The sequence below is a fragment of the Pteropus medius genome, unplaced genomic scaffold (assembly GCF_902729225.1).
Source record: "Pteropus medius unplaced genomic scaffold, Ma_sr-lr_union100, whole genome shotgun sequence".
NCBI classification, from domain to species: Eukaryota; Metazoa; Chordata; class Mammalia; order Chiroptera; family Pteropodidae; genus Pteropus; species Pteropus medius.
The window spans coordinates 10,753,180-10,768,168 of record NW_024349804.1 but is presented as its reverse complement, the minus strand read 5'-3'; the positions used below and the strand labels follow the sequence as shown (position 1 = coordinate 10,768,168).

General features: G+C 55.1%; 1 protein-coding gene and 1 pseudogene across 1 annotated transcript in view; both read right to left on the bottom strand.

The window, feature by feature from the left end:
- Window positions 1-6,726: 6,726 nt before the first annotated feature.
- On the bottom strand, window positions 6,727-6,845 carry LOC120583019 (uncharacterized; annotated as a pseudogene).
- A 1,358-nt stretch (window positions 6,846-8,203) lies between these two features.
- WDR1 (WD repeat domain 1) overlaps window positions 8,204-14,989 on the bottom strand; it is a 34,311-nt gene continuing 27,525 nt past the window's right edge. Inside the window, exons 11-15 of the mRNA XM_039838186.1 lie at window positions 14,695-14,782; window positions 12,617-12,727; window positions 11,681-11,854; window positions 10,017-10,161; window positions 8,204-9,149 (exon numbers count right to left, since the gene is read on the bottom strand). Coding sequence (XP_039694120.1) covers window positions 9,043-9,149; window positions 10,017-10,161; window positions 11,681-11,854; window positions 12,617-12,727; window positions 14,695-14,782 — 625 coding nt within the window. The 3' untranslated portion in view covers window positions 8,204-9,042. The remainder of the gene's footprint in view (window positions 9,150-10,016; window positions 10,162-11,680; window positions 11,855-12,616; window positions 12,728-14,694; window positions 14,783-14,989) is intronic.

Below are 14,989 nucleotides of genomic sequence, written 5' to 3'. Positions count from 1 at the left end.
CTGGATTCCTCAGCAGGCCTCGCACTTCAAAATCAAAGAGCCTTAGATCCTCTGACAGCAGGACAAGGAGGAACATGCTCTTATCTCGAAGAAAAATGCTGTTTCTAAGTCAACTGATCAGGACAAGTTTCCACATTTATCCACAGTACACGTAAATCTACAGACCAGATAGACGCAGGCACTCTTACTGGAAAATGACAATCACGGTCACGATCTCTTCTCCAGCTGCCTGTTGTTCCCCTCACCTTTTTATTCTCCTCATCCTGGGGCCACCACTATCTAAATCGCCTTGTTCAATTTGTTTCTTCTACAGTCCAGACAATTCATCTCCAGATGGTCCTTCGAGGAAACCATCACTCCATCAATCCAGTCCATGGATCCCATACCATACTGTGATCCCCGAGATAGGCATCGACAACCATTGTCCCTAGTCGACAGAGAGCAAGTATAGGGACCCAAACCTCCACCTTCATCCCTTCTCATCCTGAAGTAGCTAGAGCAGTCATTACCCCAAAACCTGAATGATTTGGGGTCACTAATACTTGAGAGGGGGAAATGCTAGGTAGTTAGACAGACATGAGTGACAAGGGGGAACAAACAAATGAAGGCCTAGCCCAGAGACCCCCCAAAGAACACCCCTTGGTGGTTAAATATTCACTTCTACATCCTGAGAGACTGGAGGACCATAAACTTACAGCTGGTTTAGTCCGGCCACAGATGTTTGTGCAGAAAGTACTACCCTAACCTGCCTACAAACTCAGCCTCATCATACCATCACTGTAATATCATGCCTACGTCCTGAAGTTCATGAATCTAATTATAACAGACTATTCTGGGTAGCTGCGTGGTCACTAGGCAGGGAGTGATATAACGGGCAAATGTCAATCGAAATGACCTCACGTGCCAATCATCTAGGAAAGCCTTTGTAACACCCCATGGTGGCCCTAATGTCATACAGACCGCGGGGTTACAGCCCTCTTTGCTGTAACCTGCTCCTCACCTGGAGCATATTTTCGTTTCCATGTGGTTATAGCCAGTTTAGGCGTGACCCGCTTCTATCTCAAAACATGCCTTTAATAAATCCTACCTCTCATAAGTCTCGCTGAGCTGGAGTTCTTTAGAATTCTTCTGTTCATCAGCAGAGAGAACCGATACTCCCAATGTTGCCAAGGCAACGGCAGACTTCATATCGCCCGGAGCAGTAACAGGAGGAAAGGTGGCCTGGGACGGGGGTTAGCTTCAACAAAAGTTGGCATTCCCCCTGTGCATCCTCCCTGAGGCTTTGGAGTGGATGATTTGCACAGAAGAATCAGGGCAGAATCTGCAGGCTGAGGCCCTGCGCTCCGCATTCGGCACTGCTCCGGTTTCCAGGGTGGATACACGCCGTCAATGATTTCAAGCCAGTGCCTTTGAGCCTTGTGTTTAACTTCATCGAATGATGTTTTGGAAACATGGGGTCAAGTAAGTGCTTTACCACTGGGCATGGGCTGCACTGTCCGTGTCTCAGCGCCAGAACCTGCTCCCGTGAGGGCTCGGCCAGCCTTCAGTGGCGCCCTCGACACTGAGTCACCACACTTTCATTGAGAACTTCCTGTGAGCCCAACAGCATGCTGGCTGCTGGGGTGTGCAGGTGCTCGGGACAGACGTTCCCTGCTTGGGGAAGCCAGGGAACGTCACATCGGCCGACAGAATGGTCGCGAGGGGCGACAAGTACCAGGAAGGATGCAAACAAGGGGCTGGATGGGAATAAAGGGAAATGCAGTCTCTCCTCTACGTGCCATGGTCCTGCAGGAGAGGCGCCAGCAAGAGAAGAGAGGGAGTCGAGAGACACTTCGAATCTCAAATCGGTAATGTCGCTGATGCATCGATGACGTCGAAAAGGAAGCAGAAGGAACTCAGGATGCTGTCGAGGTTCCTAGCGAACCGAGGACGCTGGTGGGCTACATACTACCACTCACGGGACTGGGGAGTGGGGGAAGCTTGGAGGAAAAACCCGAGAGTCTGTGAGTCAGCAGGTGGTCACGTCAGGTGCACAGCTGGACGTGCACATCTGGAGCTGAGGGGAGCGTTCCGGATCGACAGATACATTTTGGAGCTGTCAGCCTACAGACGCCTTGACCTTCAGGGTGCACTATTCTTATCCACCCTTTACAATGAGAACACTGAGGCTGAGGGCGGTCTAAAGATCCATCTGAAACGTGGCTGGCAGGGAGCAGAGCAGGAGTCGAACCAAGCGTGCACGGCCCCCCAAAGTTGGGATGGCTGGAAGCATGGAGCCCAGACTCTGACAGCCTGGGTTTATATTTCAGGTGTGTGACCTTGGACAAGTCACCTAACCTCTCTGGCTGTCTGTTCATCTGTGAAGCAGAGACATGAAACATCCTGCCTGCTTCACGAGGTTGCCGTGAGATTAACTGACACCGACCTGTAAAATCCTTAGAACAGTGCCTGGCACGTGGGCTTAGCATATAGTAGATGTTATCTTTCTTTTAAGAATTTTTGAAAGCATCCTGGGGGTCACACTCCACAGACAGAGTGTGGTCTCCTCTCAGGCAGAGAGCAAGAGGGACCGAGAGAGGCTTGGAAAGACAGTGAGTAGAGGGGGCCGAGGATCCAGGGAATTCAGTCATTCTTTAGTTCCTGTGAGTTACAGTTTAAAAGATTCTGTTAACCCATTTCCTTTGATATGGACACAGAGTGAGGAAGGGGAAGAGTATGTAGAATATAGAGAGCCAAAGGCCTGCTGGCCGCTCCCGCCTTTAATCCACAGGTTCCCCGTGGTTTTAGCCCTAGGGCATGACTCTGGGTTCCTGGTTCCCCTTCACGGTGTGGGGAATGGGCTGTTAGCAATCCAGCAGAAATCTTCCTTTGCTCTGAAGGTATCTTCCTGGCCTGGCCGCAGGGCTGATCAGCACCTTGCTGTCTCTGATTGTGGCTTGATTAACATTTTATTTCTCTCGCCTCCTCCCTGCATTAGTGGGACTTTAGAGAGAAGTTCTGTGCACATGGCAGATACTGTCAAAATGTCAGTTCTTTTGCGAATTAGCTAGAGGTTAAAACAATTCCTTCTTTTTTCATATCAAAATTAGGCATCGAAGTAATTTCTAAACAAGTTAAAAATTTCAGGTGTGACGCAGAGTGCCTTCTGAGTTCACGGCAGCATCCGCTACCTCAGAAGTGAAGAGCCAGCCCCCCTGGCCACTTGGGTCATCCCTAGATTTCATTTCAGATTCTGCCGCCTAAGACAGTGAGATTCTCATCACTTGGCTGTATCTGTGCACATTCATTTCCTAATTTATCAAAAAAATTCCTTCCCAGTTAAACATTTTTTAAATTGTGAAACCTACCATAGGTAATTTATTGAAGTAATTTATTGATAGATTTGACTACATAGAGATTTAATTCATTTTATCAGAAGGCAACCTAGACAAAATTAGACAAAGAATAATCCACGAAACATATTCACAACAAATATGAAGCAGTATTGGTTTCTTGAGATCTATAGCCAGAGCTCACACACACCAAAGACTAAGAAATTTATACAAGCAAAAGTGAAAATAACACTAAAAATGACCCACCTCACTTAGTGCAATTGAATTGGGGCGCCGTATTGCAAAACTCGCTTTCAGGCTGTGGGACTGAACGCTGGCAAGGGCGGAATGAGACTGTGGAGAACGCAGAATGATAGGTGGCGTTTGGAGAGCAGTTTGGCTCGGTTTGTTCCCGTATCTTAAAAATGCACATAGTCTTTGTTCTAGTTATTCCATTGATAATAATCTACCCCAAGTAGTAATCCTAAATGCCATGGTGCCTATTAAAAAGTTCACCGAGATGTTTGCAACGGCAAAAAACGGAAACAGAATAAATATTAGGGGAATGATTAAGCAAACTATAGGCGAATGATTAAGCAAACTAATCCACTCTTTGGATAAATGCCGATAGTTAAGAGGATGTTGACTCTGGCTTTTAAGGACAATGATAAATTCTTACGCTGTTAAGTTAAACAAAACCAAGACTGTAGGAGACTCTTCCGCCCCCAAAGCAACAGCAACTTTTCAGTGGGGTTGGACAGTCCGGGTCGAATCCCAGCTCTACCACCTGTTTGCTGTTGACCTCTGGAAGGATGCTGCACCCTCGGGAGCCTCAGTTCAGATCTGTTTTAAGGCTCTAGTGAGATCCTGTGTATTCTGGACACTGGATGACAGTCACCTGCTCCTCCTCTTGTTGATAATGCGGAATGTGGGGATTATGTGGCACACAGAAAGGGGCCGAAGCAAAAATCACGTACGGACTGATCGTGGGTCTAAAGTACATATTTATGATTTACCGTTGAGTTGCACACTTGAAACTTACTGGATTTCATTAAGCGATGTCACCGTAATTAAAAAAAAAGAGAGAAATTAAAAAATAATAAAATAAAATACATATTTATCTACTAAGGCTTAGGAAAATGAAAACAGTTGGTTTTAGTTTTCAGTTTTTAAAGATAAGCGGAAAAGAGTCGTCTGTCTGTGGCTTCTGTCTTGGGCGGAGCCAGTGATGGTCTTATTCACAGGGTCCTGCCCCATCTTACAGGTGAGACGTCTCACACCAATCTTATTCCCTAGTGACCGACTGATGAAAAACCTTATCAATCCAAGTGGGAAATGGGGTCTGGTGTGAACTGCAGGGACAACAAAAGTCCTTGTGTCACAATCGACACAGCCTACAACACTGGCAGGCAGGCTTCGATGTGCATCGACCCCATCGAGGAAGTAGAACGCAGATTCCCAGGCCCCGTACTGAGAGGTTCTGACCTGGCAGGTCTGGAACGAAGCTGGGAAATATTAAAAAAAATTCGTGAAACATTAAGTTTATAAACCTTAAAACAGAGCTCAGCGCATATGTATACATCTATGCTTATGTGACACACCACCTGGCACGTTAACTACAGGTATATACCTAAGTATGTACCTGTACGAGCACATTTTTTCACATATGTATATACCCGTATAACAATCATTCAGAGCAAGATATAGAACAGTTCCAACGCCCCAAACGCCCCCGATCAATCAATACCCCCTGCCCCCACTCCAGGTAACCATTAGTCTGTTTAGCTTGTACTTAAACTTCGTAGCAAGGGAACTGTGCCTTTGGGTTCTGCTCAGCACCAAGCTGGGGCGACGGACCTCGCGTTGCTGTCTGCGTGGGGAGCTGGTCCGCCTTACCGCCGAGCGTGGAGAAACCACAGTGCGTCTCTTCTTTCTCCTGTTGATGGGCGTTAGGGTTGGCTCCAGTTCGAGGCTCCTCTGAACAGTGCTGCGTAAAGGTTCTTACTGAATGTCCCTCCACTGGACGTGCGAGCCTCGCTGTCCTGTTTGTGGTCCAGAGTGGGGCTGCTGGGCCGCGGGGCGAACATGCGCTCCGCTCCGGCAGATGCATGAATGCCGTGGACATTGTATCTGCATGAGGAGTTCCCGGTGAAGATGGCCCTGGACCACACTTTGAGAAGTGCGACTCAGCTAGAAGCCCCATCATGTGGGCATAGTCCCTTTAGTTTGCCTTTTCTTGGGCTATGAGTGGGCACCAGCTTGTCCACACCGAGAGACCAGCTAGGTGATTGGGGGAAGAGAGGATGAGAAATTAAATCAACTTTATCCATCAGCATCTCTTCAGAACAAAGCCTTATACTTCACTTCTTTTGCCCGAGAGAAGCCGCTGAGAACAGGGAAGCTCTGACCGGGCTGGGAAGGTGAAGCCAGGTGCCCCCTCCCTTGTGTCCCATCAGCCCAGCCCCCCGCCATCCCAACTTCTGACTAGAATAATGTCCATTTAAAATAAGGTCGAGTGCTTTCACTGAATTCGCCGGTGACACGGACACGCGTGGGCCCTTTGGTTCCCTGTGGGTTTTACTGTCCCTTCCACGCGTGTTACACCGGCTAATTGCAAAGCAGCTTCCTCACGCTCCCGACACGGGCTCGTCCTGCTGAGGCCGGCAGGGTCGATGAAGGCCGGCTGCCAGGAAACCATCCTCCCGTCCTCGCCAGTCAACTCTGGCCATTTCGACAGAGGCAGCCCACTTCTCCGAGGTCATTCCCGGCCAGGGCCTCGTGCCAGCGGAGGCCGGGAAGTTCTGCCTGGCGTGCCGGCCACGCTTGGCTTCGTGGGCTACTCTGCCAGGAGCCAGGTACCGTCCCGGTTCAGGGGCTTCGGCTGGCCCAGTTGGGACTGCAAGCTGCTCTCGGCCGTTCTGAGCAGAGAACTACAACTTGGGGCCTCGGACACCTGACAGCAGGCTTCTGGAAATGGGTGCAGCACTTCAGTACGGAGGCAGGAGGGAGTGTGAGGACGTGGTCTCCACCACCCCACCCTCCCCAGACTGGGTGTCATGTCCCTCGCTGGGCTCCCATAGCCCCGGGTGTCCTTGGCCATAACGACTGTGCTGGAATCACTCGTGTAAACCGTCCCCCAGTACACCGAAGACACTGTGAAACAAGGCAAACCATGATCTCAAAGCTGAGTGTCCCCAGATCTTACTGTGGTGTCCGGTGCGGAACAGAGCCAACGAGTCATGTGCATGAATGGCTGGGTGGACTGCCTGACGAATGACGTGAGGAAGCCAAATGACCATCTTTTATTTTTTAATTTTTATATTATTTTTATCTTTAGGCAAGGCAACCCTTGGTTGACCTCAGATTGCAAGGACCTTGTCAGCTTACAATCCCTTGTTTTTTTATTTATTTTTTATGCCTACAGCGCCTGGTCTTCCTAGGTGGTCTCCCATCCAAGTACTAACCAGGCCCGACCCTGCTTAGCTTCCGAGATCAGACGGGACCTGGCACGTTCAGGGTGGCAAGGCCGTGGACTATCATGTCTTTTAGAGAGAATTAAGAGTGGGGAGGGAAGAGGGGAGAGGTAGACAGGGGGGAAATATTTAAATCATTTCTTCAACTAAAAAAATAAATTAAAAAAAAAAAAAGAAACTGTTAGGGTCACCAAGTGATAATGCTCTTCTACCTGGAAACAAACGAAAACCCTAGCTTTCAAAGTAAGAGACCTCTTGTCTGAATTGACGATGTCTGGGGATATTTTTGGTTGTCACAACCGGGGCAGCGGGTGCCACTGGCACCTAGTGTGTAGACGCTACGGACACCGGCAAACTCCTGCGACAGACAGGACAGCTGCCCAAGAAAGAATCGTCTTGTCCGAACTGTCGGCCAGGGCTGGGGCCGGGAAAGCTTGATGGGAGGAAGCGGTGTGCCAGAGGGTAAGCCAGGAAAGGGCAGACGCACAGAAATCGAGGACTTTCTAGGAAAAAGATGTTTCTAAAGAATGTGGGGTTACAGCTGTTCATCTCCACAGGAGTCCGAGCGAGAACACCGGTGGCCTTAACCCCTGCCTGGACACTCGAGAGCAGCGTCACGTCCCATCTGTTTAGCTTTGTGTGGCCTGGACAATCTTGAGGCACTGCCTGCTCCGGGAAGCCTGCCCCGATTTCCCTCCTCCGAGCCCTCGGGGTCCCTGTGGGCGTGGGCCTCCACGTCATGCTTAGCCACGTCATGGTATTCGTCGTGTGCCCTTATCACAGCGCTGACCCGCATGGGCACACCGCTCCTGTCCGCTACCCGCCTTTCACTCTGTACCCACGTCTCACGCGCTCTGCGCTCACTGCGGGCCAGACCGACTTAGGGTTCACCCGGGGTGCGCCATGGGATCCCGACACAGCCGTGTGAGACACATACCATCGTCACCCCCACTTTAAAGATGTGCAAACCGATGTACACTGCACCCGACATGCACCCCATTCCCTGTCTAAGTCGGCTCAAGGAAGGCTCTGCTGTGCTGACAACGAAACCTCGGGGACGATGGAATAAGGGTCCAGGGAAGGCAGGTGAGGTGACCCAGGTCGCGGTGATGGGAACGCACCCAGAGGTCCCAGCCCCTTCCCTGGGGCCTCCCTCCCACCAAAAAAGTGGGTCTGATGACCTCCGGATCCTAAACTGTCTCCCTCTGAGGCTGCAGGTGGTGAAACACCCAGAGCCATGGGGGTCCACGTGCCCCCCCCCCCAGAGTCAGCGATCCTGAGTGAGGAAAAGAGATATTTAATGATCTGTGTAGCCTCGTAAAGTGGTCAAAGTGTCTTCACAAGTGCAGGGGGCAGTGGGGACTGCTCTCAGCCAACGTTTATCAGTGACTCCGACACACGACAAAACTCCAGATCACGTGCTTTGTACTTACTTTTAATTTCTGCACTGAAAAAGAAAATGCAGGTGAAAATGATGATTATACAGTAACTTCACCTTTACCTTTAAATTAACCTTTGCTCTTGGGGGCATATGGGAGAAAGCAAGACAGAAAAACATCGAAGCATGACAGTGAAATGGTGACCAAGACACCTCAGTCTGGCTATCAAGGGCTCCAAGACCTGGAGACAGCGCCCTCAACCCACAAGCTTGTAAACAATGACAAGCAACAGTTAAGACACATTAAAGGAAAAAAACCTCACGACTCCATTCTTAGAATCCAGCACCAACACCGACAGTGACGCGCAGGGTCACGGTGTGCCTGTCTGCTCTGGGGGCTGCTCTGCTTTTCTGGAGGTGTCTGTGCAACAGGGCGCACGCTCTGGGGTCGTGACATCTATGCCGCGCGGCGCCCCGGCCGTGCTGCCCTGCCGCGTGCGCCCCGGGCCCAGCGCAGCCCCCTCCTGCGGGGGGGTGGGTGGGACACAGCCTCCTGACGGGCGGCAGGAGCCACGGGGGTGGGTCTGTGTGCTTTCGAGGCGCTGCCTCTGGAATGTTCCGCGCTCGGCTGCGCTGGGCGGTGGGAGTGAGTCGTGCTCCACACACTGTTTAAGGGCCCGCTCTGCTTTCATGTGCAAACTGTCACTGTCTAAAGCTTTCGGAGGATGGGTACAGACGCGAACACCCTGCGGAGAGGGGGGTCATCAGGAGTTAGGGGCCCCTCTTGATGGGGGCGGGGGTGTCACAGGAACGGCTGGAGGAACGGCGTGCTCTGCTGCGGCTGAGCGCTAGTCCCTGATGCGGTCCAGCCACGCGGTCCTCAGTAGGTGATTGTCCACTCTTTGACAGAGGCGTCGTGGGAGGTGGTGACCAGCGTGTGCTCGTCCAGCCAGGCCAGGCTGCTGACGTGGTGCAGCCGGTGCGCATCTAAGGAAAAGGAACACGCTTTTGAGAAGCCGGCCTCTCTGCTCCTACGGACACGTCGAGCTAGGAAGATGGGACGACCCGTGCCGAAACCGACGACAGGGTCCCTGGTGACGAGTCCCCGTCCCTCTCTCTCAGGACCAGAGCCGAGGATGATGGCCGTGGGAGCAGGCGTTCTCGACAATGGCACCAGACAGCCGGGGCGCTGTCCCCTTACTCGGGCTATGAGCCTGTGACGCGAGCTGCTGCCACACGTGGAAATCACAAGTTGGGTTAAATAAAATTTACTATTAAAAATAACTTTATCTGTTTTTTTAAATGTGGCTGCTAGGAAAATATAAAGTCCATGTGTGCCTCTACTGGACACCGCTGTCACAGGCAACGCAGGGCTGAAGAGGGTGGTGAGTGGGAAGGGAAGGGGCCATGGTCTGAGTGTTTGTGTCCCCCGCAAAGTTCCTTAGTTAAAAACCTAAGTTAGCTTGGGGAGACAGTATGAGAAGCGTCTTACAAGACACCAGTGTCCCAGCCCCACACCACGTGGGGACACGGAGGAGGGCCCTCCCCTGATCTCGGGTTCCAGCCTCTGGACGGTGAGCAATTGCTCCCCGCAGCTTTTCCGCGCCCCCGTCTGTGGGATTCTGTTACAGGAGCCCGAACAGACTAAGGCAGGAAGGCATGTCAAAAGCAGCCCCGGACGCAGCACTGTCCTGTGGAGAGAGACCACCGGCTCTCAGGCTCTGTGGCCAGCAGAGCCCAGGGTTGGGTGGACGAGAATGTGGCGGCCTCCCCAGAAGCAGAGAACGAACACTGGATGCTTGGGGCCAGTCTCACTGGAGCTGCGTGGGGGGCTGAGGTGGGTGCGAGAGTCACCTTGGATCTTGACCCTGGTCTCAGGGTCACTCAGGGTCCAGACGTACACCATCATGTCCATGCCGCCTGAGGCAAAATGCTCGTTGTCCGGGGACCAGGCCAGGCAGACGATCTTCGCGTGGTGTCCGTAAAAGACGTTGTTCTCCTAGCCGTGGGTGGACACAGAGGCAGCAGGTCAGGCCCAGCCAGGGCCGGGCATCATCCCCTCCGTCCCCTTGCCCCACGGTGACGAGGGGCAGGCAACCTCAGCCTCGCCGTGAGAACACCGCGAGGTGCCTGCTGCTCAGAGGTGAAGCCCAGCATCCCCTCAGGATGCCCTCAAGCACAGCACGTGTCCTGCTCGCCCTCCACAGAGCTCTCCAGCGAAGGGACAGGCAGAAATGCCGGAAGAGAGGAACACAAAGCACGCGGTCCCCAGACGGCGCCCCTCCACCGTGGAGTCGAGGCGGCCGGCTGAGCCACTGGCTCCGCATGCGGCCACTCCCCCAGGGCGTGTCCCAGCCCTGAAACCCTGCCCACCTCGGGGCCTCCAACACTTCGAGAACGGTTGTCTCAGTCCCTAAAGTCACTTCACCCACGATTTTCTTTCCATGCCCTTTGCTGACTCTGCTTCTGTAGGTTACTCAGGACGTCTTAAATGAGGCTCGCTACGCGCAATGAAATCGCTCACACCGGCATCGCGGTGCCAGGCAGAAGGGCGCCCTGGGGTGGGGGGCGCTTCGTCCCGACGGGGGTGTGGGTTATAGAAGAGCACCCGCTACGCGCATTTTTCTCCATGTCCACCTTTTGTCATATGTAAACTTTACAGCAAAAGATAAAACTAAAAAATGGTTAAACCCTAGTTAACAATTTGTAAGCTGAGACATTTAAAGGAAAATTATATGCACCAAAAACTGGATTACTGAATGGATGGACAACGTGACGTGGTAAAATGTTAGTAGGAGTCTAGCTAGTAAATTATGTCAACTCTGCGGCAGATTTTGAAACTGTCCTGAGTTGAGGGTGAGGGCTGGCTGGCGGTGGGAGGGCCCACCAGGGACAGGAGACCCTGCACTGTCCAGCGCTGCCTGCTCTGGTCACACCAGCAAAGGACCGAATCCCTCCAAGGCACAGTCTCTCCTTTGTGACGCCGCCTAGGACACAGTTCTGATGGCAGGACAGGAGCTCTCACCCTCACTCGAGAGGTGCTCTTGCTGTTCCCTGTACTCTGTTCTGTGAAGCAGGACGAGCTCCCAGGTGCCCTGGCAACTGGCCCCGCCCCCCTTCCCCAAGTGCAGGGCAGCGTGGGGATGGTCAGCACCCCTCTTTACCAGACCTCAAACGGCAACGAGACAAGAGACACGCAGCCTAAGCTGACGGAGGAGAAAGAGGGTCTCGGAGGCCAGGCGTCCTCACGCAGGCTGCCCAGCTGAAACGACGAGCCCATCTTCACAGCCAGCCCCACCGCCGCCCAGGACCCTGACCTTTTGGCAACTGACCTATCGCACCAAAACCTCAAGCCCCTGGGCAGCGGGGTCTGGTCCGACGTCGTTTGTGCTCTAAGAGGAATGAAGCCACGTGGTCTTGTGCCCCTACCCGGTCGGGGACGACTGGACAGAAGCCACAGCCGCCACCCATCACCTGCACTGCCTAGCATGGGGACACAGGACAGGCCACCCACTCACCGAGTAGCCATCAGCGACGCTGAAGACTGTGACCACCTTGCTGGCGTCACACACGGCAAGGAAGGCACCGTCATGGGAGTACGCCAAGTCAGTCACAGGGCCCTTGGCCTCCAGGAGCTTGCCCTCATCTTTCAGCGTGGTGCCCAGGATGGAGTACAGGCGGACATTCCCGTCCTGCAGAGGACAGGGGCCATGAGCCACTCCCGAGAGACAGAGAGACAGAGAGACAGAGAGAGAGACAGACAGACAGAAAGAGAAGGCTCGGGCCACTCAGCCATTGGCTGTCGCCTCGCCCCAGGGGCGCTTGGGTCAGGGATGCCTCTGGCCACCTCCGCCCAGCTCTCTCGGCCCCAGCCTCTGGAGGAGCGGGGCACCTCTGTGGACGCTCTCTCCTGTGCCCGGGGTACCTACTAGGGTGCTGCACCCTGGGCACCGCTATCCGGGGCAGGGACCCAGGATTTTAACCCCAGAGCCTGGCCCTCGCAGGAATGAATCAGTGAGCGGGCTAAGGGCGAGCAGACGGGATGGACCACGAGGGAGTGGGAAGTGGTGTCCCTGAAGCTGCCCAAGGCCCCCCTGGGAGGCACACCTGGGACCAGCCACGTCTCTCTGGGCAGCCGAGCGTCCACATTCCACTGCCAGCCCGAGTCCCCGGGCTGCATCCAGCAGATCCTTTCCACCCACCTCACTGTCCGGGGCCCCGTGCCCCTTCACACTGCTGCACTGGCCAGGACGAGCATTGCCAGGGGCTGGGCACCCCTGGGGGCTTTGAGCGTCACCCATGAAGGCTGTCAAACGGGTGACAGGGGGTGCTCTAAACTGGTTCCCAGAAACCCAGTCCCACCTCCCTGAGGCAGTCCTACACTCACACAGCTCATGTCACCCCCAAATTCCCCAGGCACCTAGGAGAGAGGGCGTGGGGAAGAAGGGCCTTACCGTGCCCCCGACAGCCACCATGTCGCCGCTGGGGTGCACTGCCACCACCTCGGGCTCGTAGCCGGGGCTGTCGATGCTGAAGCACTTCTTCTGATCCTTCAGCAGGACGATCTGAAACACACGCAGGCAGCCAGGTGACGCAGGGGCCCGGGCAACCGTCGCTTGGTCCTCGGTCCCGGTCTGGGCTCCGTCCCGGACCTTGCTGAGGGTGGGCCAGGGCTCCAGACTCAGCCCCGTGACCCCGAGCTGTGCTTCCTCCCTCATCAGCCAGCGGGGACAGGGACAGCCGCGAGTCGTGGCATCACGGTCAGCGCCGGCTGCTGCCGTCATGGGATCGCTCCGCTATGCCACCGCCACCGCCAGCATCGGCTTCTTGGGAAGCCGGGCACCTGAACCAAACATAGCTCCTACAGTCACGCGAGCATGATGGACGGAGCTCCCACGAGGTCCAGGAGGACAAGAGTGCCTGGCAGTGCCAGGCTCGGAGCCGGCCCTGGGAACGGACACGGGACACGGCACACGCGCACCGGGTTCTGGTTCCCGCGAGCCAAGGAAATACCCCTCCCAGCTCCGACCTGCCATCTGTGGAGCAGCCAGTACTGGCACCCCATCTTACAGAGAAAACGGCCCTGGGGACTGGTGCCGGCAGGCGGGCCACAGGGCTGGGGTCCGGGGCCCAGGAGGCTCCCCGCTCTCCTGTTGCAAGACCAGAGCCAGGAAGGGCGGGGGACGGCACAGATGGCTCACAGGCGTGCCCTGAAAGTGCCCTGTGCACCTCTCCCGTGCTCCTCAGCCAGCACCCACCTGGACTCTTACTCGGGGGGCAGGACAGTCCCCAGGCGGGGCCCAGTGCCTGGGTATCCAGGCCCTACCAAAGGGCTCTGGAGGCAGAAAACCAGGGTCTGGTGTGGCTGAGCCACCACCTGTGGGGACAGCTCACGAATGGCCTGAGACTCAGCCTCCCAGGGTGTAAAACCCATCGCAAAGAGGGAATTCAGGGTTAAGGGTGGGTACTAATAAAAGCCAACGAAGCCGGCATCCAGAGTCCCCGGAACGGGAGCCACACCCCCTGCTAGGGGTGCTGAACCCCTGGGGATGGTGGTGTCTCCTCCCCATCACAGAGGACACAGGGTACAGAGATGGCGCACCAGGTGCCCAGAGCCCCACAGCTCTGAGCAGAGCGAGAACTCTCGCCTGGGAGACAGCCCACTCTCTCTCACCTGCAAAGCCCCGCCCCACAGACCCCACCTTCTGGTCTCTCCCCGTTTGTCCCTCTGTACTCCACTGACCGCCCAGGCCGTCTGCGGCAATTGCCTGGCAGGAGGTTCGCGTTATCTAGGACACAGAATCTGTTCTCCCCGAAGCAATTAAGCTCACAGAAGGGAGGAGGGGCCGTGGGTCCTGAACGGCAGCTTTCTTTAGCAGGGTCTGTCACTTGTGCCAACGGGGGCTCAGTCACCCCTGCCTTCTCTGATCTACACACCGAGACGCCCAGGTCTGCTGACAGACGGAGCAGAATCCTGTATGAAGTGGGTCAGGCAGGGGTCTTGATCAAGGGCCTTTGCTCCAGAAATCCCCAGAGAAAGATGTGGAGGCCTCACTGTCTTGAATGAGAACCAGGCTGTGGAGCTGGGACGGCAAACCCCACTCTGGCCTGGGGCTCCGCCATCATGCGGCCTTGGGGAAGTCACCAGGTCACTCTAAGCTCCAGGCTCCTCGTTTACGGAAGGACTTACAAAAGAGCCAGGAGTTCGACGTGTTCTTCCTCGTGACCCTCCCGTGAGCGGTCAGGGGAGAGAACGGCGGCCCGGAGGGAGAGGTGGCCACGGCTCCAGCTCTGCACGGCTGGGGTGTGACCATGAGCGAAGGCCCAAGGCTCCTGCTGTGTCTGACGCCGGCGGACACACAGGTGGCCTGACGCCCGGTTCGAACCCCAGCTCTGCCCTTGGCTGGCAGCTTGCCCCCTGCGTGCCCGCTTCCTCCTGGGGGAGGGGCCGCCACGCGTAGCTGATGGGACGCGGCCTGAGTGTGCGCAAAGTCCCAGCACAGATGGTACTCGGTGAGAACGAGGGCCGTACCTGCCCGATGCAGACCACCACCGTGTATCCTCCAGGGCCGACAGCCAGGCACTTGGGCTGGACGTCCAGTTTCACGACTCCCTGTCCGCTGTGAGAAGGGAAAACGCATTACTAGGGGCTCGGCGCAGGTGTCACACACTGACTGCAAACCCACAGCCACCGGACGGTGTAGGAGGGCGCCCCCTGCAGGAGCGACCCCTAAACGTGGGGCAGGGGAGGGAGCACAAAAATAGCTTAGACCTTGGGAGAAGCAGCACAAACCAGACTAGGCCTGGGGCCTGGGGATTACCTGCCA